At 37.7% G+C, this 27,316-nt stretch overlaps 1 protein-coding gene across 2 annotated transcripts in view; it reads left to right on the top strand.

The window, feature by feature from the left end:
* Positions 1–6,894: 6,894 nt before the first annotated feature.
* Positions 6,895–27,316, top strand: part of LOC131028967 (SCY1-like protein 2 B) — a 79,919-nt gene continuing 59,497 nt past the window's right edge. Inside the window, exons 1-4 of one of the 2 annotated variants that reach the window (XM_057959351.2) lie at positions 6,895–7,587; positions 26,078–26,182; positions 26,722–26,832; positions 27,067–27,249. In XM_057959351.2, coding sequence (XP_057815334.2) covers positions 7,093–7,587; positions 26,078–26,182; positions 26,722–26,832; positions 27,067–27,249 — 894 coding nt within the window. In that variant the 5' untranslated portion in view covers positions 6,895–7,092. Of the gene's footprint in view, positions 7,588–26,064; positions 26,183–26,721; positions 26,833–27,066; positions 27,250–27,316 lie in introns of both variants that reach the window. The other variant, XM_057959352.2, reaches the window with a different exon arrangement.

The following is a 27,316-nucleotide window of genomic DNA, read 5'->3' as shown; positions in this document are numbered from 1 at the left end:
ACACCATACTTTCCAAACTATCACTTTCTACTAGGTTTGAAAACTTGTTCTTCGAACACTACAACCACTTATGATTTTTGCACTGAATTTTAGTTGCAAATTCTTTCTGAAATTACATTATATGAAAAGAAAAAGTTCCTACTATGTCAAATATAAGCTCACCCAAATTTTAAAATTTATCACATATAATATTATTTATTATATACATTTTTTACATGCTCAAAGTAACTTTATACTACTTAATTGTTCTCCACTTCACTGCATTGCTAGCATGTTTTTAGCTAAAGGCAAGGACTCATGCTGTCTCACAGCTCTTGTTTTAGTTAGTTGTTGTTATTAAAGAGATTACCACGTTAATTGAAATTTGATAGCTTAGACATTTGTAGTGTTTGTATAAAGCTTGAGTCTACCAAGCATTTTTTTTTGGAATGCTTCTTTACTAGGAAGGTTTGGAATATATTTTGTGCTAACTTAGATGGGTGGGGGATAAGGGTTGTATTAATTTAAAGAGTTCTTGTGTGGTTACATGCAAAAATTAGACAAAACATTAAATTTACTATGGTTTATATTTTCTACTAAAATCCTCTCGATTATTTGGAACTACAAAAACAAGGATGAATTTTAAAAGGTAGGAAGGGAAGCCATTGAGTCTTTGAGAAGACTCATAATGTTTAACGTTTCTTTGTAGGTGATTATGACCATGGAGATCACCAAGGAGAAATTTGTTTAGCTAATGAAGAATGGAGTTGTAGAGATAAATAGGGAAGAGGTAAAACATGTTATACACTGCCAATTTAGTGAAGCTGACAATATTCCATTCAGGAAAGGGTACTGAGAGCTCAAAAGGATGTGCAATAATAAATACTTAGTGAACAATTTGAAAGAGAGCATAAAAGTAAAAGGTGGACCAATAATCCTTGCCAACCAAAGAGTAGAGTGTGATAACACAGATTTATAACATACTAGTTTTTGGTATATAATCTTATTTTCTGCCCTTGAACATGTTTAATATAAAAGAGTACACACATCTTGCTAACACAATGATCACTTATGGCCTCTATGGGCAATTTAGATTGCTTAATTATGATTTTTTTGTACATTATGATCGCCTACAACTTGTCTGCACATGATGATCACGTATTGTTTATAAATACACGTGTTTGTATATCTTAGTAAGTAGTAAACAAGTTTTAAGGCAATATTTTGTTATGTGGAAAAAATATTATTAGAGAAATATGTATGGTGAATTTATAGTCCTCACATCCTGTGTGTTCTAATTCAGGACTATGAATACCTTGTTGATCCATGTAATTAGTTTTTCAACTATTTTTAATACAATTTTTTTTTTATGCAAATGAATCAAATCTATGCTTTAAAATAAAAAATATATGCAAGTGTGGAAATGAGATCCTAGGTCTATGGATGCAAACTAAGATATCAATTCTCCATTGCATAACATTGGAACACAAATAGGCTTAATCACAATCATAGTAGGGGAGCTGAATACTTCATATTATGTTCCTTTGTTATAAAGGAATTGAGATCGTGAGGTGTGTGTTTAAGATCTACTTCAAATTATAAGAAAATGACAACTTTTTGTAATAATAGTAAATTACAAAATAAAAAACCAACATAGTAGGCTAAATTTAGAAAGAGGACATAAAAAGGAACTTGGATATACAATAAATGTAGTTAGGAGGTCCTATAGGTTTGTCTCTCAAAAAATCTAGCCAAAAAGTATTGGACTAGTGTGCTGGGTACCCTAGTCTTGGTGTTTTTTCCTGTTCAAAATCTAGAACTATCATTGTCTGCTTTAAACTCCTATAACACTCTCTGTTATTGGATATGAAACTGTGCACATGAAAATGAGGAAGTATGGTTGTGTGTTGTAAAGGGCTTGCCTAAGTCAAACCCCATGTTGGTGTTCCCACCTTCACGACAACTATTCTTGATGAAAAAGAGAGCTTGTCCTAAGGAGAAAAAAAGGCTAAACAATAATGGAAATGTTGAAACAAAATGACTATTCCTTAGGTATGAAACCCTCTTATGGATTTTTACATAAAGGTGGTGATGTAATTGCTGCCATTGTGTTGTCATTGATGTCAACTGGTATAGGAGGGCAATCGGTATGGGAGATTGATGAGAAAAGTTGTCATTGATGAATACCATAAATGGTGTCATTGATATCCTCTAGCATAGCAGGTCAACGATAAGGAAGAGAAGCTCATCTAGCATAATTGTCATTGGAGTCACCGGTACACAAGTTAGTTTGACTTGTGTTGAAGACATAAGGACTGCAGACTAGTAAGTGACATGTTGGCAGTGCATAGTTGCCAACGAACAAGAGAGCAGGATGTTGGGAGGTTGATTATGATGAAGAGGGGGAATGTTACCAAAATCACATCAACACCAGAGGTGAAGTATGTGCAGGCCACCAGTATGCTGTGTGGATGTGAAATAACAGGACTCCCATTAGATAAAGATGCAGTTACCATATGAAGAGATGACTGACAGTGAATATGCCCAACTAGATCAAATGTGCCTATTTGAAGATATGCTTGCTCAAACAGGGAAGCCACATTGGTGCAAATGCAAGATGTAGATGACAAGGATCCACTCCCACCCGTAAGTAGAGCTTATCTCCTATTATGCATGGAACACATCATAGTCCTCCGAGATAAGATAAAAGAGTTAAAGACAAGTGATTGAAGGCTCACACCAGATGAACTGGTGAAACACTAAGTTGCCTTAGGTGCATGAGATTGGGGATGTGCACCATATCAACCTGGAAGACATGATGAGTTGCCGGTACAGAGAAGGAAGGATATGTTTGTCACCTTGGAAAACATGATAATTGCATAACCGGTCCAGTGGTGAAGAAAGGTGTTGCCACAGATGTGAACGGATAGAGTATGGTGAAGGCTGATGACATGATGTCATCAAGGCGTTTACCAGTAAGTATGTCCATTGGTAATCTCGACAAAGTGCAGATGCATAAGGCTCCCATCTGATGAATATGTGCATGAGGTAGGTTGGCATGTGTGTTGACCGGTTTAGATGCTCCACTAAAAGAGAAGAAGAGTGCAAGGGTGAAGGTAGACCGGTTAGGGTATAACCGACAGGGTCTGTGAATTGGTAGATGAACCCGGTTGAGCGGTTGGTCAATGATCTTGTTTGGATTGACATAGAAGACTTAACAAAGGTGGATGTCAACAAAGGGGCCATGTGGAGGTGAAGTGGCATGCATGCACAGGTTGGTATGATTTGTTGGTGAGGTCGTTGGCGACTGGTCCAACATTTATGATGACTGCGAAGCTCGAGGATTGTGGCTCGAGATGAAGGAAATGACAGAGATCCAATACAAACTAATCTTGTAGATCGAAGAGGAAGAAGGAAACTGCATCACGCACGTCATCGATCAGACAAAAGGCCAAAAATCATGCTACATACGACAAAAGAGAGAAGACGTGGTTCACAAGGTAAATAGATGGGCAATGCTCATTGATTGGGTGTTGAACATTGATCAAGGACATGATATTAGATTGGATATGATATGTCATGATGATCAGAGATCAGATCAGATGCAGATTTAGTGCATGGCGGAAACCCTAGCGTGCCAATGTTCAAACTCATGTTTAGGCGGGAAAATCTGGCTATAAGAGTGCGAGCCAAAGATGTTGTTGGTGCTGCTGGAGGAGAGGAGAAATCAATCAAGTGCTCAATGAGAATCAGAGGAGAGACTGTGTGAGAGAGAGAATCAAATTGAAGAGTTCAATTGGCAAGAGTGAGGCAACCGGTAGTTTTCCATTGAGTCTGACAGAGGAGTACACTGGTGGTGACTGAATCGACAAAGAAGAGCAATAGAAGATTACAGAGAAGGCAAGCTGAGAATCGACAGGAATCAGATGGTTGACATTTGACTAAGTTATCAAAATTGGTGGTGAATAGCAATAGTGTGACAAAGAGAAAAGAAAACCGATAGAGTGTAGAACCGACAGAGAAGAAGAAGAGGTTGAACCGGTAAGGTTGCAACAGAGAGTGAGTTGCAGCAGGAGATGAGGTTGCTGCAGTGAGAAGGTGAGCAGAGAACCGATAGAGGACCGAAGAGAGGAGAATCAGAGAAGAGACATACATGAGAGTTACAAAGTTATTTTGTAACAAAGATATTACTTATGTATCTGATATATGTTTATTGTATATCACTGAGTTGGAGCTCGGTGCAGGGGTTGGTGCTCCTTGGGTTGGTGCCCTACAACAGGAGTGGTACTCCTTGGGTTGGTTCCCTAAAGGTTGTAACTGAATGTTTTATTGTGAGGCTGGATTGGAGCAGTAGTCTCCAACAATATTTCTCACTGAGGTTTTTCCCATCTTGGGTTTTCCTCGTACATATGGTGTTATGTGATGTCCCTTTTATGTGTGATTGCATTTGTGTTAGTCTCCCATCTAACTAGTATGTCTGCTTTGTGTTAGATCTGTTAACTGGTATACACACATAGGATAGAAAAGGGAAAAGCTTAGAAATCATTGGTTCACCCCCCCTCTCAGTGACATCTAGTGTTCAACAATAGTGCTCTTTATATAAGTCATACAAGTGTTGATGCAACAACATGATAACATAACATAATCAACATGAAATTATTCTTGAATGTAGATTGTTGTAGTTTGCTGCTCCTTGAATGCTCTTGATTAAATTGATTAGAGAATGCTTGCTCTCAGGGATTAACTTATGAATGATAGAAGATGTGCTTTTTATAGGGATTACAAAGGTATTTTTGATAAAAACCAACATAAAATAGTCAAATACCAAAATTGAGGCCAAATTTTGAATTGTGAAGGCTGACACTTGCAACGATAACAATTTTAGGAATTTTTGGCAAGATGCATGTGCTAGGTGCCCAGGTCCCACCAAAATAGGGCCTCCAAAAGGGAAACAAGAATGATAGGGTTTGTGCTGTTAGATTAGGTCCTAATTTTAGTATTTGACGATAATTAAATTGCAAGATTAATAATGAAGTTTTAAGGTAGATTAGGGCCAAAAAAAGATTAAAATGATCTAGGAAAAACACGCTAAAGTAGGTGCTAAATAGAGTGTGAAATTGTGAAAGGGTGCAATTTTACTACACTACAAATACAATGATATACTTAATAGATGTCATGTTGGTGGTTTGAGACTATTTATAAAATATGATTTTGGTAGCTCAATTTGAGATATTTGGTGTTTGGGTTGACGATATAACAATCAACTCTTAAAAAAATTAAATTGAAATTAAGATGTAAAAAAAAATGATTTTAGTGAACCAAACCATGAATAGTGATCCTGTCCATAGATATAGCCTTGCCGCATGGTTGAGTCTAGCCTAACAAAGAACCTAAATGGATAAACTAATATTAAATAAGCAAATATATTTTAGCCATTAGATAAATAAAAAATGTGATGAGTTCATAACACCAAACAATTTGACTTGAACACTACATTAACATATTTACGACAATATGAAAAATACTATAAAATAGAAGAGTAAAAGTACATGGTATGTACTTTATTAATTAGAATTTTCTTGTCTTTAATTATCGGTCATATACCCATGGATGAAGTTATAAACCAAGTAATTTGTCATGTAAAATTATAAAGGAAAAATAAGACACTAGATATAAAATATCTAAAGAGTGAATAAATTAAGTGTGATTTGACTTTTTTTTCTAAATATTTTAATAATTTTATCATTAGAAATGGATTGAAATGTGTTAATTGAGAATGTAAATAAATTTGTGTTAATTTGGAATTATAACTAGATTAGGGTCACATATCTTAGATGTGAAGATGCTTGATAATGTGCTATGAAATTTTTATAATTTAAGATTGGATTGTAGTTTTGAAGGTCAAGAGAACTACATTGGGAGTGACTAAGTGTTTGGGACAAATCACATTAGTGAGGATGGACTTCAGAATCCATGACCTTATCCTAAAAATTAAAATCTTATCCAAAGCAAGTGCATCTTCAATACTTGTAAGAAATATTCTCCTAGTGTTATCTTAAGTAAGGAAACTTTCGAGATTTTAAGGACCAATGCAAAGCTTATTAAGTTAGGGTATGAAAACATACTACTTTTCCTTTTACACCTTGGTCAAGTCTCAAAATTAAATTAATAATAAAAGTAAATATCTGATTGGAGTAGGCAATGAATGGCTATGCGTGGATTCTAATAGATGTTGTCAAGATTGTCATTGATTATCCAATTGTGCTAATGTAAGTTGACACGCGATTTTACACAAAATGTGTCCTTCAAAATGCACCTTGACAAAGGATGTTAGAAAATTGCTTGTCTCATTGATATATAATATAAATAACTAATGTATTTGCATATAGAGAAGGAATTGTGTTTTTTTTCAAAATATGCTTTCGACCATTACATGATATACACTTTCTTTGTGCAAACTACAATAATATACTTAAATATACAACTTTAGATATATGAAATTCAAAATTCAAAATACAAATTCACAAATAATAATCATATTTAAAATTGTCAACTTTAAAATATAAAATATAAACCTAATTGTCTTAATCTAATTTTATCTATAAAAAAATATAAAAAATTTGAATAATGAATTAGAACCCAATTCAATAAATCCCTCAAATAATCAAATCACATGCTAAAATCATACATCAAACACACAGATCCAATAAAATATGATCAAAATAATGGCTTCGGTGTTAAGATACAGCTCATATGAAAAATCTAAATAATAATTTAATTAAAAAAAGTCGAACCACCAGACTCCGATAAAGCATAATCTTTGTCGTGATGTCATAAGCGGAAGAAGGGCTCTTTCCCGTGCTTTATATACCTAATATTGCGCATGAATTAATAATAATAATAATAAAAATAAAAATTCAACTGCCGAGGGAATCGACTCGTTTTTCTCTTTAATTTCTTATAATCTCCGGTTAAGTAAAATATATTTGACCGCGACTTAAAATCGAAACAAAAACCAGGTATAATTTTTCCACCCGTACGATTTGGTGGATTCTGCTCCAAAACCAGATCAACTATGCTCGTGCGGATCTGCAGGTAACGCGATCGAATCCCATGGCGCTCAATATGAAAACCCTGACGCAGGCCCTGGCGAAAACCGCTGCGGAAATACAGAAAACAGTGCAAACCACAGTACAGGATGTAACAGGACCCAAGGCACTTCAAGATTACGAGCTACATGATCAAGTCGGATCAGGCGGGCCAGGATTAGCATGGAGGCTTTATATGGCTCGGCCGAGAAACAAAGGGACAGCGCAGGCTCAGTATCCTCAAGTCTGCGTGTGGCTTTTGGACAAGAAGGCCCTTTCGGAGGCGCGGCAGAAGGTAGGCCTTTCGAAGGCCATGGAAGATGCGTTTCTGGACATAATTAGAGCAGATGCGGCCAAGCTTGTTAGGCTACGGCACCCTGGTGTGGTTCATGTCATTCAAGGTTTGGACGAGAGCAAAGGAGCTATGGCCATGGTTACCGAGCCTATTTTTGCGTCCGTGGCCAATACGCTTGGTAGGTTTGATAATGTCGCAAAGGTGCCCAAGGAGCTCAAGGGATTGGTAAGGATTGATGATTTTACCTCGGATTAGTTTATCCAGAGCTTGCAGGCTTGATAATTTGGTACAATGTGTTGAAGCATTGATAATTTGGAACGATCTGAACTGGTAGGGTTAAATGAACTAGGCTTTATGAGGTTTTGATGGCTGTACCCGAACAATTCAGCTATTATAATTCTTTTTTCAAGTCATTGTTCGGTCACGTTTTTTTTTTCGGTGATTGTTCGCTTATCGTTTTTTTTTATTGTTTCTGAGTGATTACATAGTCCGTGGTATACATTGTTTTAGTGGTTGTTGGCAGTGCATTATTCTGTGAGAATCTTCTGGAATGAGCAGCACGGCTTTTGTTTTGTTTTATGTTTTTAGGCTGTATTCATTGGAAGAGGCCGGGCATAATTGTGTGCAAGACCTGGATCCCTCGATTGCAGCATCTAAGCCTCCTGCTGTGCAGTTGATTCTGGGAGATTCTCACACAATTTAGGGATAGTTGTAGGACATTATGCTATTTTAGTTTTTATTTTGTGAACTGCCCCCGTTAAAGTATGGCAGGGGCTTAGACGCTGTTGATCTATGATATCTATACTCTCAAACTTAGCTGGTTCTTGTACGCAATCTTGCCTGGTCTTGTCCGTTGAAGTACACCACACGGATACAGCATGCTGCTCAGCAATTCAATACATCACTGTCTGTCAGATATTTGAACCTAGTGCTTTGTCATGAAAGTCCTATTGAAGGTATTGTTGGCTTGTTGGCACAAGCCAAAGTATTTATTCCGTCGAATTGCGCAACTCCTAGAACTGAGTGCAGTATGTTCTCAATATACAACTCAGTTTGTACAATTGGGTGCATTATTTCACTCAATATACCATACCATATATAGAGATATCAATTGGATCAGATTTATGCAGGTGCTGCAGGCTTGCTTGACCTTGTTTAATGAAAATTGAAATACATCACATCTAGAGTTAGATGCAGTTGACAGATCTGCAACCAAGTTTTGGCAGTGTTTTTCAGTTTTGCCTTTGCAGATCTAAATTTCTCCAAGACATGGTAACAAAGTTTCTGAGGGAAGTGGAAGATTACCTATTTCTTATGCCCCTTCTGTTAGTGGGCAAGTTTGCAAAGGAAACAAATATTTCAAACGATGTTGGGCTGCTCCTAAGGCATCTTCATTTTTCACAGTTGAGTGTTTTGACTTTTGCTTCAGCCAATTTAAATGAGCAACGAATCATATTTTATCTGGAGTATTTAAGAGGAATATGAAGCTAGAATGCTTTTTAATAAACAAGTTATAACTGTATCAATTTCCAGCATAATTACATCATTGAGCAGTTATAATCACCAATGGATCTTGAGTACTTCCAGACCCAGGTTGCAGTTTGAAACTTAACAAAATGGATTTAGACGAGATGTTAAAATTCTCCCATCAAAGCCATGGATCAGAAAATAAAAACAACCGATAAATATTTTTGTAGAAATATCAGCTTTAATATTAAAACTAACCTTAAAACGGTCTCTGAAGGAACTAAATTAGACTGGTAAATTCTTCCTGTAAAACTAAGAAGATTCCTTCCAAAACAAGAATCCTTTTATCTGCAACGTGAACCTACATAAAATAACCACATTCAACAAGTTCCTCCTATCTGTAAATCAGATCTTGATGCATGTTCGAAAGGTCGCTTGTAGTCACTGGAAGATGACAGAAGACACTAAAATCCTTGATAAGTTTTAAAGCTAATCAGATATTCGTCAATACTGAAGGTTACTTGAGTTGATTTGGAGTATCTTGGGGGAGTCAGATTCAGGGGAATTGTTGAAGAGACACAGTATTTTAGTGCTGGTGATGAAATTGCCAGTTTTCGCAGGGGCAAGTTTCCCAATCATCTTGGTGGTTACAAAACCACCGGTCTGATAAAAACAGCAGTTTCACACATTTTGTCCATATGGGTAGAGCAATGCTTTCAAATGATCTCTCTGCCTCTTCTAGGCATTTTGTGCGATGAAACCTGCTCATTGAAGATTGAAATCTTATAAAAACAATTGTATAGCCTTCTGCAAAGGTTGACTAATGTTATTTGCTTCCTACATGTTCATAAAAGATTGTCGCAGGCTGTAGAACAGCGTTTTCATGGAGTTGCAGGCATGTTGTGGGTGTGCAAGTCACTATTCATGTTTCCATGAGTTTTAGATGGACCTAGAGACAATAAACCTATTTGTGGTGCTGAGGATAGTGACATGAGGAGTTCTATCTTACTATAACTAGATATTTTTTTCCCCATTTACAAGTTTCTTGAGGTGTATGTTCTGTGTTCAGTCTCTTGACATGCTTGTTTTCTTCTATTCAGTTATTTTCCAGTAGATCTCTTACTTATTGTGTAAGTTTTATGAAGTAGACTGATTTAGTCAAGCATTTGGCTAGTTTTATTGGTCTGAGGAAGTGTTTTCAATGAGTTTGGTAATTTACATCTGTAGTTGAAGAACAGACATGTAATCTGCACACCTGTTTACAGATCATCTCCCATCATCCCAAGCTATCTGTAATGTCCTCAACCCAAATTTTAATATTACTTTCAGATCTAGAAAATAGATTCACAAATATTAGACCAAATTTCAGTGAAACACTGTTGACGTGTATTTTATACACAATCATACACAGAATAAAATACCCAAAGGCATCTTATCCTCTCTTGAATAAAGTCGCTAACTGCTGAAGATTTCGCAAGGAGGATCAGTTAGGATGACTCCAATGTTCTTGTAAGTAGGGTCTCTACGTGTGGATAAGCACCAGTGGTCGTTGTGATTTGCTATGTCCTCAAGGGGCCTTACGTTGCCGAAGATTTTGCTAAACTAAACAAGCTTTTCAAAAAATATCAAAAGGATAGGGTTTTTGCAAGAGCTCTAATCTAGTCTAACCCTAAGAATGTAAGAATGACTTCATGTGGACAAGACTTGGCAAGATTCTACCAACTTCAATTTTGCCATAAAATAACAACTCAATTGAAATTGATGCGATCTTCTAAGGTAACAAATGATTTTTCAATACATCAAAGATCAAAGACACTGCCACGAAGGTACATATCCAAGATACAACAATGATTGAAGGTTAAGTGATTCAAGTATTCTCCAGTTGACCACGCAAGGCGTTCCTACAATCAGCAAGAAGCTAGTGGTTTGGAAAGCGAATCCTACCAAAGATCAAGTCCAACACTTTGTCCTTCGAATTAACACACTACTTTGATTGAGAATGATTCAAGAAAATTGAACAACCATGAAGATAACCAAGAGAATTGCAACAAAACACCATAACTTCAATATTTCATTGATTTCAAAGTCATCATGTACAACAATTGTTTGAATTCTTTCCTCAAAACTCAATCTTGCTACAAAAGTAAATTGCTTCTAAACTCTAATCTCTCTAATACATCAATAATCTAATCTTCTTCTCACATCTAATTATGAAAATGAAATGAAATGAGGGTATAAATAGCATCCTCAATTACAATGAATGGTCCAGATCAAAAAGCAGATCAACGGTCAAGATCATGACACCTAAACCCTAATTAGGGTTTTATTACAAAAGTTCCCCTTTTATTGCACAACATTAAATGCATAGCCAATTATTAAATTTGGCACGAAAATCTAGGAGACATAGACCAATGACAATCAAGGTGCCATGTCATCTATAACAACCTCTCATCTAGAATCTTATTCCCTTTCCAATTCTCTTTTTTAGCATATGCAATGAATCTTGACACGATTCCTTCGATCTCAGCAATTGGAATCTCGGGAAGATTCTTCATTCTTTCTTCCAAGTGGATGACCTGATCAAATGCATCTAGAAGAGCTGCGTCCCATCCAGGTTCAAGTTCTTTAGTCTTTTCGATCAGGAGCATGGTAGCAAACATCTGGTCCTGTTGCTCATCTGTGATATTAGCGTCCTTGCAAAAGATGACCTTGATCCTATCCTCCAATTCTTGCAAATCCACATCCGTCTCGACCTCGATCCTCCTGCCAAGAATGGTACGTAGTACCTCAAATACTCTGTCCTGGATCGGATTGATCACCTCCTCAACATGGCTACATCTAGTACCGATGTCCTCGAAGAGAACTTCCTTCATCTGGAGTAAGGTTGACCACTGAAGTAAACTGTGAGGTCCTCCATCCATGATCTTTTCCTGTGCTAAGACCTTCCTCGATGTTTGTCTGATTACTTTCAAGACAGGAATGATAACCTCTTTGGTATGAGCAAAAGCAGCTACTGTTATCATCAAGTTGTGGATAATCTCAAGAACCTGGATAGCCCTATGAATAGTCTTCATCATCCTTGTTATAAATTCTACGGCAACTGTATGAGATTTGTCCATCCAAGTACTCATACGCTGGACCATACTCCTGAATCTCTCTGCCTCACCAATTGATTGAAGGGGAAGTGCCTGTATGGGTGATCTTGCTGGATCCTGACGTCCTAAAGGTTGATTGAGATGGCTGAAATATGTTCTCCGTGCACCAACCTCTCTCTCAAGCTTCCTATTCTTCTCCATTTCTTCCCTAAGCTTGTCTTTCAAGGCCTCAAATGAATCGGTGGCATCATCAAGTGTCTGCTCGGCTGTGGATGGACCTAGCTCAAATGTCTCTATATTGTATTCCTCTGCTAAGATCTCACCTTCATACTTGTCCACTGCCGGTGTAGCTATCTGTAATTTTCTGGATCCAGTCTCATCTCTAATCATCTTGGAAATCTTGGTAGCCTTCCTCTTTTCTGTCACTTCCTGGGAATGTCCGACAAGGCTCTCCAAATCAATTACATTGTCTTCGTCCTCAATCACGATCACCTTGGTTAATCTTTCCTTCAACCAATCTGGGATGGCAGATCTTGTCTCTTTAGCCTGTATTTCCTTGGGCAATTCTTCTTCTCTGGGAGGAGATGTTACTTCATTATCTTCCCCATCTTCATGCAACTCATTGTCTTGAAGAGATCCACCTGTTGCCTGTCCTTCTTTATCATTCTGTACCATTAACTCCATAGAATCTTCCACTTCAAGTGTCCTCTTCTCAGGTCGAGAAGATGTGCCGGATGAACGATCTCGGTTGGCCCCTTGCTTCTTCTTGGAAGATTCTCTCTTTTCAGGTCTCTCTTTCCTCTTCGAGCCTCTTGGATGGAGATCGCCTTCACTTGCACTTCGAAGGTTGCCTTCATTTGCATTTCTGGGATTAGGATTACCTTCGCTTACACTAGCTCCACCTTCGGCTGGAATGCCTTGTTCTCTCAACTTCTGATGCTGCACATCAACCCATCTGCGAGTACAAGACAAGACTGGAGCCATCAAAGCATCTAGATCCACGACCTCGGGCTCATTCCAATCTAACCTTACTGATTTGCTTTCTCGGTCATAGGATGACTGGAGATGTCTGCCACTGTCCTGAGCTTGGTCGGCCACTCTGTAAATCTTGCATTTCCTGATGAAATCCAAAGGCAATCTAGAATGCATCTTTCTTTTCACTTCAAGATCGTCTAGGAGATTCATCATAAAATCTTCTATCTGAAACTCATGCTTAAACTTCCTACCGACTGTCTCCTCTATATATCCATGTGGATCAAAGCTTTCTCTCAAGGCAAAGGATGAAAAAGAATACAAAGCTAACTCCTTTTCTGCGTCATCCATGGCTAAAGCATTAGGACATACCTCAACTGAATTGCCTAAGATGATAGGTACAGGAACTCCATTTCCATGTCTGTGTCTGAATGCCTTCGCATAAGCTGCCAACTGTCTTGTTACCTCAAGTAACACTATTCTGTCTATCGGATATCTCGGCAACATGTATGGAGGTGAAGGACATCCATGGATTCTGATATAAGTAAACTTCGGAAATTGGATAAACCAAGCACCGTACCTCTTTACTAGTTCCTGTGCATCCTGAGATAATCTGTTGTGAATCCCACCTTGCAACGTCCTCGTGATGTTCATCGTGAAGGTATCATTAACTAGCTTGTAGTTGCTTCCTGGTGGATGATGCAAGTGGACATAGGAATCACAAACTCTGACCTCGCCGGGTCCTCTTCCAATCACTCCTCTGTGAGGTAGTCCTGCGTACTCAAAGCTCCTAATCAAAGCATATATGACGTATGAACTCATGTGGAAGGACTTGGTAGCTTTTAGTCTCCTCAACTGTACGTCCAAGCAATGGCTAATCATTCTAGCCCAATGAATTGTTCCTTTTCCCTGAACTATCACCTGGATAAAGTAGAACATCCACCTCTCAAAATAGAAGGCTTGAGGGGCTCCCGTGACTTGGTTGAGCATTGTAATCAAATCTCTGTACTCCTCCTGGAAATCGATCCTATGTGGTGTGTTCGGGATCTTGCTCAGGTGAGGACGACTCTTGAGTAACCAGTTCTTGTTGATGATGCTTAGGCAAGCATCTGGATCATCTTCGTACATGGACCTGGCTCCTTCTATGCTCTTGTATATCATATCCCTGTGCTCTGGAAGATGGAAAGCCTCACTTATAGCTTCCTCTGAAAGATATGCTAAAGTGTTTCCTTCCTTGGACACGATCGTTCTGGACTGAGAATCATAATGACGAGCACACTCGATCATCAACTCATGGCACTGAACTGCTGGAGGGAAGCCGACCGCCTTAATGATGCCACTTTCAATTATCCTCCTGGCGACAGGTGATAGCTTGCCAATGTAAGGGACCTCTCGAAACTTCTTCGTGCTGAAGTTGCCCAAGTTGGTATCTCCAATGTTGCTCCATTTAGACACGATCTTGGTCTCTAGTTCTTCGTTCTTTTGATCTTCTTTCATGAGAGCTGGACGACTGGTGGATGCCCCCGCCTTCGGGGTCGCCATACCTACACAACATTTCATAATAAGTAGCTAGATTTTGCAATGCATAACATAGATTAGATTAAAGATTAATTTTAGGAAACCTCATGATAAGTCCTTGAGTTATCATTTCCTAAAAAAAACGATTGAGCTATTGGAATTCAAAATTTCAAAATTCAAAATTTGAAGCTATGACGATCAAAATTCAAAATTCAAGGGATCCTCGCCATACCTCACTTGAGAGTTCAACTCTAAAATGCAAAACAAGAAATTCGCCTAGGCAACACTTAATTTGAAGCTTCCCACGTGATCCCTCTTCAAATGAACGTCCTCCTTATCAATTCGCCACCCTTGGGGTCTTTGATGTGATCTTTAATGTCTTTGGCAAGTTCGCCTTACTTTAACTTCAAGTTCGCACTCCTTTGATGATGTTTGCGCCTTCCTTGGAATGGAAATTCGCTCCACTTGAATACCAATCGCACTTCTCCAAAATCGCATATGGAAGATGATAAAATGATAATGTGAAAATGAAAATTTTCACCCTCCTTTTATAAGCACTCACCTCTCATTTACCTCTAGGCCGACTTTGCCAAAATAAAGAAATTAAAATGATTTTTTAAATAAATAACAAGGGCCGACTTTTAAATAAACACCAAGCGCCCCATTTTATTATTTAAAATAATAATTAATTAATTAAATGCCATCGTTTTTTAATTAATTCGATTTTTAAATAGGCAAAAATTAATTAATTAATGCTTATGCGCAATTTTTAAATGCTATCAATTGATTTATCGATTTTTTCTAGCATTTAATAAAATTTAAAAAATTGTTTTAGCGCCAAAAATTGGGAGAAGGGAAAGATACGAACCTATCGCTCTGGTCCCTGACTGAGGGACAGGAGTGAACTTCATTTTGGCCTTGATTCTTGTGCTTTCGACGTTCAAAACCATCATCTTCACGTTGAAACTGGCATATTTGCAAGGAATTTCGAACTTGAGGGACTTGATTTCGTAAATGAATGCCTCTTGTGACCATCATCGCCCTGGTCCCTTGGTGAGGGACAGGAGCGATCTTGGTGTTTTCTCCTTGATCTTAGCTTCTATGATCACCAAATTTCATCATGAGGAAGAAACAACGTTTTCCTTTCGTTCCATGCTTGTTCTATTTGTCTTTAACAAGGCATTTTGATGCTTGAAGGATTATCGCCCTGGTCCCTTGGTGAGGGACAGGAGCGAACCTTGTATCTTAGCCTAAATTTGTCGTTTTGTAACCTTTGTTTCTTGTTCATTGCCTTCCAAACGATATCCTTGATCTTGTGTATCCTTGCCTTGTCATGATTTTGAAGGAAAATGAATGATCTTGTGAAAATCGCCCTGGTCCCTGACTGAGGGACAGGAGCGATGTTGTCTCCTTGGCTCAATTGATCACCTTTTGACGTTTGATTTCTTTGCATATCATCTTCTTAAGACACCTTAGACCCTGTGCAACCTTGTACGTCCTTGACTTGGCGTGATTTTTGAAGGATTTGGCCAATATGGTAAATATCGCCCTGGTCCCTGACTGAGGGACAGGAGCGAATTTGGGCATCCTGGGCTCAACCTTGTTTGTATCAACTTGCAATCACTTTCACCATGTAGAATGAGGTCCTTTGATCCCTCTTAGACACTTGAAACTTGATAAACCTTCAAAACCCAAGCCTTCATAGAAATTTCGCTCTGGTCCCTAACTGAGGGACAGGAGCGAATTTGGGCATTTGGTGCAATTCTTTCAACTTTAGCGGTCCTTGTAACTTTGTTCATCGTCGAGACGCTTCAAAACACCCTTGCCTCCATGTATCCTGACTTGGAGTGGTTTGAACTTGAGTGGAAGGCAAGATAATCATCATTTCGCCCTGGTCCCTGGCTGAGGGACAGGAGCGAATTTTCATGTGCAAGCTCAATTACACTTTGCCAACCCCAAAATTTATCTTCAACGATCTTGTTGTGCATCCCTTCATTCATCCATGGCTTGGAATTCATTCAAACTTGGCGAGAAATTGACCTAAGGCAAAATCGCTCTGGTCCTTGACTGAGGGACAGGAGCGCCTAGGTCAATTTGAGTCTCCTGTTGATGTCTTGTAATCTTCAATTTGTCTTCAACGGGTTCATTTCATCCTCCTTTCTTGTTTCAAACTCAAAACTTGCTCAATCTTCACCCAAATTTTGCCCTATGAGGAATTTCGCTCTGGTCCCTGGGAGAGGGACGGGAGCTACACTGAATTTCACCCTGGTCCCTGACTGAGGGACAGGAGCGATTTTTCATTTTGGTCCATTTTCCTTCACGAAGGCACTTCTAAATTATATTCAACTGATGAAACATATCTCCTTGGTTCTCCTTAAATCGTCAAATTGTTCAAATCCTGCAAGGACAAGGCAATGTTTGATTTTGAGCTCCGGTCCTTCACTGAGGGACAGGAGCGATTTTTACTCCTGGCACATTTCCATGCTTGTGAAATTCTTCAAATTATATTCAACGGAAAGATCATCCCTCCCTTTATCACTTCCACTTCAAAATTTGTCTTGATCCTGCAGAGACAGTAAGATTTTGAGAAACGAGCTCCGGTCCTTCACTGAGGGACAGGAGCGATTTTGCTCCTACAAGCCAAAATATCATGATTTCGGGATTACAATCACTTCACAAGGCAAAAACAAGACCTTTCCAATGCCCGGGATCAAATATCAAAATTTTCAAAATTTGGTCAAAATCACTCAATTGGACAAAATTCGCAATTTCATCATTCACACTTAGACAAATTTAGACTCTTCATTCAAAATTCCAATTGAAAATAGACCAACTCACTTAGCCTCTGGCGAATTCACTTTATTCAAAATTGCATCCTACGAAAGGAAGCTCGAAAAACTCCCAAGACTGACTGGACTCTGGCCCAAAAACGTCAAAACGGGAACCCTAAGGCTTGACCCTTAATCCAGACAACTGACAAACTACCAAAACCCTAAAAAGCAGAGAAAAAGAACAGGCAAAACGGGCAAAAAGAGGGGGCCCCCATTTTAATGGGGCGATGTGTGAAATGGTCACAACAAACACCAAATCTAGTGAGCTAGTCTTGCATAAAAGGACATTAAATTGAATGAAACTTCATAGAACACACGGAAATATATTTTATGATATCCAAAAGCATATTATCAGGTCTGAAACCTGATTTACAACAGCAGCAAAGAGTAAATATCTTCAAACTCCAATTTACAAGCAAAACTCATAAAAACTATTACAATTGAATACCATCAATGGCACTGTAAACACCACAAACTGTTATTGTTTGATTTCCAAATGGAAAATGCATACATATGATCTGATACAGGATTAATAACATCAACAAACCCCTCAACAGATATCTGGAATCACTGCAACAAGATCAATAAAGCCCTGAACACAAACAATGGAAAACTGCTGTAACTATTGAAATCTTGAAGCTCCAATGCAACCTCTGGATGAAGTTTCTCTATGTGAACAATGGGGTTTCGTCCACTATTAGAATGCTTAAGTGCGATCCTTCACTCGCACAATAGCCCTCATCTGGTCAAGCATACAATAGATGCACTCATACACCTCTCCAAGGTTAGGTGCATCCCCCTTCCCATAACTGGTGACTTGGAAAACTAGAGCAATGGTGGAGACTATGTATATTGCATCACTCCAAAACACATCACTCTTCACTATATCCTCTTCACCTTGTTGTTGAAAAAATAAAAAAACCAAATGTGAGAAAAAATGAGGATTTGAGAGAGTTTTGTAAAGGGTAGAGAGCATGGATGGGGCCCACATACCATTAGGGTTCGACCCTAGCACAAAAAACAAGAAAAAATGATTTTTTTTTAAAATGCCTTTTTGTGGTAGTGGAGGGACGATAGGGGGATGCCCTGTCCTTGTCCCTGTGTCTCGAAGACATACTTGCCCTGGAAACATCAGGGTTTGCAAGGGGGAACACATAATTTTTTGTGGTTCATTGCTAAAAATTTAGTGGTAAAAAAAATCTACACAACAGACATCTTTAGAAGTGATGTTGAACAATCTAGAATTTTTATTATGTCCAAAAACAAAGTCTACAACTTAGAAATTGACAAAACAACAAAAACTTGCACCCCCCAACCCCCGCGTTTTAGGGACGGGGACATCTTCGGGGCGAGGGGACGGGGATGGGGTGTTCCTCTGTTTTCGGGATGTCTGAAGTCTTCTGTCTCGGGATGCCACAAAAAGGCATTTTTTCTTGTTTTTTGTGCTAGGGTCAAATCCTAATGGTATGTAGGCCTCTTCCATGCTTTTTACCCTTTACAAAACCCTCTCAAATCCTCTTTTTTTTCACGTTTGGTTTTATGATTTTTTCAACATCTAGGTGAAGAGGATATAGTGAAGAGTGATGTGTTTTGGAGTGATGCAAAATACATAGTTTTCATTATTGCTCTAGTTTTGTAGGTCATCAAATATGGGGATGGGGATGCACCTAACTTTGGAGAGGTGTATGAGTGCATTGAAATTATGCTTGACCAGATGAGGGCTGCTGTGCGAGTGAAGGGCCCAACTTTAGCGTTATACAATGAGCACATTTGGCCAATCATTCAACGGAGATGGGATAAGCTCAACACTCCCTTGCGTACAAGGCTAGGTTTGGTTGAGTTACACCAATTCTGGATGATGAGGTTAAGGTAGGGTTCTTTAGGTGCATTGATAAGATGTATGATCCTAATAATGCCAACACAATTCACATTGAGTGGACCAAATTTGCCACTCTTAGGGGTTAGTTTGACGTGGCTAAGATGGATATAGGAACTATGGCAGAGGACGACTCAAATTTGCGGTGGAATTGTCATGGACAAAAATCTTTGACTACCACTCTAGCCATTCGTTTGCTATCTAGGGTTCTAGTTCTTCAACTACTAAGCTAAGTTGCTAGATTCTTCCCTGGCAGACTAGGGTCCTAGTTTGGTCCAGCCCAAATACGGCTAGGGTCCTGCAGTTTGCCCATGGGTTTGCCATGAAGGACATGGAGAGAATTAAAAAGAATTTGCAGCTGCTAATTTTGAACTCAACAACATAACCTAGGATGAATTTGACGGATTTAAGACATTTATTTGATTTTTAAAAAATTCTATTTTGGTTTATTTTGGTCAACTTGACCCTCCAACCCTAAAATAGACCACTCAAAAGGCCAAAAAGGTGAAACATATCTCATTTGTGCATTTGTGAATTTGCCACAGTAGGAGGATGATGATATGTTTGATGACTTTTGATGATATTTGATTAGTGATGGCTGATTGTTAATATTGGCATCATTATTTTTGAACTGAAACATTGATATGATGGTGTATTTTGCTATGTTACTTTACTATTAGCATAGTTGATAGTGGTGTATTATGAACTTATTTGCTGCTGCATATATGTATATGTTTTTAATTTTTACATGTTTTTATAGGAACGAACCCAAAGCGAACCCAAACCCACCCCAAATTTTTTTTGAATGAACCCACGAACTCGAATCCAAATCCGAACCGGGACCGACAACTTAGCTGCTAAGAGGAACTAGTTTACCTATAGCTTCATCCACTCTCTTAAGAGCTAAGTTACCGATTCTTCCCCTTTTGGCCTGGGTTCCGGTTCTGGTTCTTGCCCGGTCCTGGTTCTCCCCGGGTTCTCCTCGGGTTCCTCCCGGGTCCTTCCCAGGTGGCTGGGTTCCGACGCAGGACCCACAGGGAACCCAGCCACCTGGGAAGGACCCTAGTGGAACCCAGGTCGAACCTAGGAGGACCCGTGTGAACCCAGGCCCGTGGTTTCCCAAAAACGGGGCCCACGGGTCCAAAAAACAATAAAAAATAATAAAAAAGACTTTTTAAAATAGTTTTTTTATAATAAAACTCTAATTCGCCCCTTTATGACTTTTTAAAAAAGACTTGAAACTTGAATATTATCTTTTTTGCAAATTATGAATATGATATTAGACTTTAGTTATTAGTTTACTGATTACATTTGCGATATATGAATATTTATTGGCATTGGCAATTAATAATTATGGATTTATGATTTGTGATTTATCATTTATGTATGGAAAGTCACATTGTATATTTTATTTTTGTATGGATTGTATATATATATATATATATATAATTAAAATATATATATATATGTACGGACGAACCCGAACCCGTACCCGTACCCAAGATTATTTTTTTGCCGAATCCGTACTTGAATCCGAACCCGAACCCGAACCGGTAACTTAGCTTAAGAGGAACAAACTTACCTCTAGTAGAGCAGAGAAGCTTGTGGTTGTACATAGTGCTTTGCGTCTCATTGACAACAAGACACTTGTGTTCAAAGAGAGTAGCAACACGATAGGATGTAGAACTAGAGGAGCCATCACAGCTTGATGAGGATGCTACGACTTGAGATGCAGGGCTGGTTGGTGTTAGTTTGGCTGATTTTGACCATGAGGAGTTTGGGGATGATCAAAGGCCTCCCTTAACTACATTTCTACATTTTGTAGTTTATACTTATTTTGATATCATGCTACTCGTTGTAATCATCGTTATGATATTTTCGATATAATAGAAATTGTTGAAATGGATAGCTAAGTTCGGATTAGATTTTAATGTTGCCTAGTGGCAATTAAAATAGTAATCATATTGTAATAGTTTAAGCGATTACATGTCTATTGGGGCTGGGCCCAAAATGAAACGTGGTGTAACTTGTAAATTATGTAGGCCCCAAATTGGGCGCTAAAAGGCAAACTCCAAATTATGTAAAATGGTTGCAATCTTGTTAAAGCCGACTTGGGGGAAAACATGAACATGAATCTTGTATATAAACAAGATTCATTTCACACTTCAAATATAATCATCTTCATCAAGCAAGTATACTATAAGCCTTATGCGAATTTAATCAGCGAACTTGGAAAGATAGTAAGCGATCTAAGTCTTCATACTGCTGCGAGCTTATCCGATGATTGAGCGAATCTATTGGGCAGCTTGCTGCAAATCGGTGTCCTCATACTTCAGCGATCTTCTTCTCCAAGTGATGTCGATATTCTGCTCCCTCTAAAGATTGATATACTGCAGCTGCATATACTTGGTTTGAATCTGCCCTAGATTGACACTACAATCAGATAAGTAATCTGATATATACTGTTCATGTAATTTGCTTATAAATAAAGGATCTGATCTGAATCTTTGATGCTGGGTTTTTCCTCCAAGAGGGAGGTTTTCCCAGGGTATTTGTGTCTTGTGTCTTGTGCTTTATTGTTATTACTGCTCATTCACAGTCTGATTATAATTTAATTAGTTAGATTCAGATCTGATTGCTTAAATTTAAAAGAAATCTCCAATTTGACAATTTCATTTGTCAAATTTTATTTAGTATTCAAGTATTTTAAATAAACTGAAAACCTTAAATCTTAGTATTTAGTATTTGCAATTTTGCCATTTTACTAATTTGCCAAAGTTTCATTTGAAATGTATTTCTTCTACATCTTTTTATAACTGTTTTTTCAAGTACTATATGTATATCAGCACCGCCCCCTGTTGCTGTCCCCCCACGGTCCCCAAACTTAGGCCCTTGGTCCCCCGGTCCCCCTGTCAAGAAACTCTATGTAACATTGGAAATTGAGTTTCTTTTCTATATATTTAATGTAGGAGGTCCAACTTCTAAAGGCCATAAATTTTGATTTGGGAGGACATTGGGGCCCATTTTTAATTTTTATAGTAGAGCTAAAAAACCTATGCAACACACATTTCTAGAAGTGATGTTGAACAACCTAGAATTTTTATTTTGCCCAAAAACAAAGTCTACATCACAAAAATTGAGTTTTTGAGTTTCTAGTCTAAAATTTGCAATCTTCATATGATCACATTAGGAGCAAGGTTGACACACCTTTCCTAAGAAATCCCAATATCGAACCATTTACTATAATTGGTAGATCTTTGTTCCCTGTAGGAATGGATCTTTTAACAATCCCTTGGAATTTCAAAGTGAGTTTTTGTTGGACTTTCAGTTTATCACTGGACAATGTAATGATGCCTATAACTATCTATTTTGTTGCCTCATTAATAATTTCCTAAGAAATCCCAATATCGAACCATTTACTATAATTGGTAGATCTTTGTTCCCTGTAGGAATGGATCTTTTAACAATCCCTTGGAATTTCAAAGTGAGTTTTTGTTGGACTTTCAGTTTATCACTGGACTATGTAATGATGCCTATAACTATCTATTTTTTTGCCTCATTAATAATTGCACCTTTGGATAAAATAATGTTTCTCCCCCTTGTAGTTTGGTCATCGTCCATGTCAGTCCAATTTATTTCTTCAAGGCCCTGGTCATCATCCTCCTCAACTGGTTATTTGCCATGTAGCTACATTCCCTTAGCCACATTAAGTTTCTAATTGTCAAATTTAACTTTCTAACTGCCTTTCCAAGATTCTAAACAAGGTTTTCCCTTGTTCATTGTTGCTTTTTAGAGGAGGAACTCTTGGCCATGCTAATTTAAGCAGTAGACAAATGAAACTCAGCTTTACATATAGGATTCCAATACAAAGAATGCTATGTATATGTTCATGCATATGATAATTTTGTAAGCATTCAAGATGAGTGCAAAAAAGAGTGATATTAGGATATTACGTGGTATGATTGTGGGCTAATGAAGATGAGGCAACCGAATGGCATTAAATGATTACATTATCCAAGGACACACATAAGAATATGTGTTGTATATGTTGAATCATTCCATCGCCTATATATCATTGTTATCATAGTTACTATTATAGATAGCAGGCCAATATTGCACGTGGGAGAGCCACAATGGCAACATATGCTGTGCCCCTCTCAAAATCACTTGCTTTGAATGTCTTATTACAATCTCAGTCTTGTGACATGATAATTTTGTTGTTTGTGTTGATTAATATTTATGATGGTAACATGTCAATAAAAATTATTAAATAAAATTCAAAGATGAATCTTCTAGTGTTTTAGGGTGAAGATGATGAAAAGGAATAATAGACTTGAAAGATATGATAAGACAAGTTAAAGTGTTTACCTTGCCTTTTGCCTTCCCAATCTTTTTGATTGAGCTGAAGTGATGTACCCTAACTCACATGATTTTCTCTTTGATGCAGCTGGTATGTGGATGCTCTCCAACACAACATAACCTTGATAATATGAGGATTGAGATACGAATTCAACAGCATAAATTTACTTCAAATTGATTGTTGAAAATGAAATGGGAAGGCTCCAATTTATAGAATTTTGGAAGCTAAAATGGAAGGTCAAGATGCTTTGTGAGATGGAGGGATGAGATCATAGAAACGGGACTCGGACTCGGCAAGGGTGACTCGACTCAGGACTTAGATCGGCCAGGACTCGGCAAAGTGAAAACCCCAAGAAATTTAGCGATTTTTAAGGATTTAAAACTTGTTTCATGCACCCTTTATTAAACAAACCTTAAATAATTGACAATGTTTTATGACTAAACATTGTCAATTATTTGTCGAGTTTATGAATAAACACACATCCTCCATAAACTCATGCCTTCTGAGAATAGCATATTGCCTAAAGGTAGCGTTAAAACTATGCATTTTTCCAAGCTGATCGAACAGTTCAAGACTAGAAGAGATAGTTAGAGTCTTCTATATGTATGAAGATAGCATTCATAATTCACACAGGGAATTCACTGTCATTCATGAACAACAAACATGCTTTATCTTTATTTTTTCAAGTTTCTAAAGCAAATATCAGTTAGATATTGAATATTTTCAACATCGCAAAGAGAATATCAACATCTTATCTTCTTCAAATTTCTATAAAACATCTGCAGATCAGGAAAAGATCAATCAAAGTAAAAAGTTTTCATTTTGTTCGCCTATGTTACCGGATATCGCCATGACTTGGCCAAAACTCGGCGAGTCTGGGTCCGAGCCACCCAGGACTCGCTGATGATCACTCGGCCCGTGACTCGCCGAGTTTTGGCGAGTCATGGCGAGTCACGGAACTCTGGATGAGATTGAATGAGAGGACAAAGGCTTAACCTTGTGCCAAGTGTCACAAGGTGGAAGCTTGAAAAACTGATGTGTCATGGGGAAGAAAGTTAGGTGTGCTCACATATGTGTGAGCACACAGTGGGAAGAACAATGACTTGACAAGTGTAGCATAAGTGGCAAATATAAGAGAGAAAATCTAGGAGTGTGACATTGGGAGAAAAGTGAAAGTGTAGGGTGGCTAGAAAGATCTCACACATGTGAGCAACCAATGTAGAGATTGGTCAAAGGATGAGGTCAAGGGTGCATGTAAACATTTAAGAGGAGTAGAGGACACTTGTCACATGACTACAAGTTTGGGGATTTGGTTTGATTTTTAATTACGAAAAATGTTAATAAGGATCGAGACAAGTTTAAATAATTAATTCATTACAATTAATTTGGTTTAAAAGAATTTGTTAGTAGGGGTTAAGGTTATATTAATTAAATTAATTAACTTTTAGAAGAAAAGAGGGGACATAATAAATTAAATAAAATTTAGTTATTTATGGGAATAAGCAATAATTAATTATGGAAATTTATGAGATGGTGAATTATGTTAAATAATATTTAATTAATTACGTGGTGTGGTCGAATTCGGGGTGTCTACATGGGGGTATACATCCATTCCCCTTTCAGTATATCCTAGCATAAGCACTTAGATTTTGTGTTTTTCTTTTAAGGTATAGTACCCCCAAATCAAGTTATAATTAAACCAATCTTTAGTCTCTTACATATGTATCTTTAATTTGTTTAGCACTCAAAGTAGACACAGAATTCAGGTTCCCATTCAATAAATTCTTCCTGCTGATTTGTAATCTTTGCGATGGCTTTGTGGTTTGAGCCTTTTATTGTGTGGTGATCTGCCATCCTGTTGATTTGTGCTGCAAGTCCCCATGTTGATTTGATGCTATCCTCCCTCCTGTATTAACATCTCCAGCACTTCTAGTGTCCTTCCTTGTAGGCCCTCTGCATTGTGGTTGTTAGATATGCAATGCGTGTCAGTTACTTTATAAACAATTCAAAAACTCCACCTTAATAATCCCTTTCATTATGTGCAAGTTTGGTGTGTGGGTGTAAACTCCATCTTAATAATCCCTTTCATCATGTGCAAGTTTGGTATGTGGGTGTAACAATTCAAAACCTCCATCTTTGTTATGTTCTTTGGTGTTTCTATACAGATACTACAAGTTGTATATGGTATGGCAATTTTAAGTGTGAAGAGTTTCAAAATTTCTGGAATTCTGTGCTTCAGTACTATGCTTGGAGTCTGGACTGTAATTCTTTTTATTGATGAAATAATATGATTGACAATGGACATTGTCTCTGATATCTTTGTACAGAAAGCACATTCTAGTGCAGCAATAATGATAGTAAATGATAAAAAAATAATAAACCTGGATGGACTTTCTCTCACATTTGTTGTTCCACATATATAGTGGATGATGTTCTTCTCAGAAGCTCATTAAATGCATGCATTTTTTGGTATAATCAGGTGTACTGGTTTTCTACTTTTGGGTGCTGTTACTAAACTTTGAAGGAAGTTTATGACTTTTTTGTTCCTGGACTATTTGAACTTGTAATTAAGTTTATTGTTAGTGAGCCTGTGCAGGAGATGGGACAATTGGAAATAAAGCATGGTTTGCTACAATTAACAGAATCGCTGGGATTTCTTCACAACAATGCACGGATGATTCATCGTGCCATATCACCAGAGGTAGGTTAACATTTAAGAAAATAAAATATCTATATAGATATATCTGCCATCTTTTTTCCAATAATCATTTACTTTGTGGTTGACAGCAGGTAGGTAGTGAATTTGCATTTGTGTAAATTCCAAAAGTTTTAAGATGCTATTCTTGTCTTGTATTATGTAATATTGAGTAAAATGACATATAAAGTCACAAGAATATCTTAGTTTTGATACTGTATCTTCCATCCTTGATGCATTTGAGATAATTAAATTGGATGTTTAAGATACACGCCACAAACCTTGATGATTTCTATCTTTGACGATGTATCACTAATCACACATTGTAGCTCATTATTAGTTATGAAAACATGTGATTACACTGCCAATAATCTTTCTCCGAGGAGATATTTCTTACAGGAATGTGCTTGAGATGTCATTAGATTTTAAGTTGTGTGCAAATGGCTGGATTTTATTATTTTGCTTTCTCATGTGTCATGGAGAACCTTTGGCAAATATATTGTTTTCTTTGCATGGAACTTATTGTTTTTGATACTTAAGTGCAGGCAATTTTTATCACTTATAGTGGAGCCTGGAAGTTGGGTGGCTTTGGCTTTGCTGTTGCCACAGATCAGGTTTCAGGAGATACAAATGTTGCTCAGCCTTTTCATTACCCAGTAAGTATACATATTTTCTGTTGTGTCTAAATTGAGGTATGACTAATGATATTTGCCATTGTAATGGTTGATCTGAATGGCTCAGTGCTATATGTGCATTGTATAAAGTGATATATTGAATTTACCATCCTTAACTTACTTAGAATTTTTAGTCAAAAAAACTGTGAAACAAGTCACTCAGCCAGATTTCATATTTTGTTGTTCTTTTAATTTAGTGGACCATTTCATAAGCAGGAATATGATGTTGAGGATGTTGTAGTACCACTCACGCCTTCCTTAAACTACACTGCTCCTGAGCTGGTTCGCAGTAAGATGTCAAATGCTAGCTGTTCTTCAGATGTATTTAGTCTTGGATGTCTTGCATACCACTTGATCGCACGAAGACCTCTCTTGGACTGTAACAACAATGCTCGAACGGTCTGTCTTCTTAACTTAACATTGAATTTTGCATCCCGGATAAAGATTAACGCTATTCATTTTGGAA

This window comes from Cryptomeria japonica, chromosome 7 (assembly GCF_030272615.1).
Source record: "Cryptomeria japonica chromosome 7, Sugi_1.0, whole genome shotgun sequence".
Lineage (NCBI taxonomy): Eukaryota > Viridiplantae > Streptophyta > Pinopsida > Cupressales > Cupressaceae > Cryptomeria > Cryptomeria japonica.
Note: the sequence above shows the minus strand (reverse complement) of the source record. Positions and strands in the feature narration are given on the sequence as shown.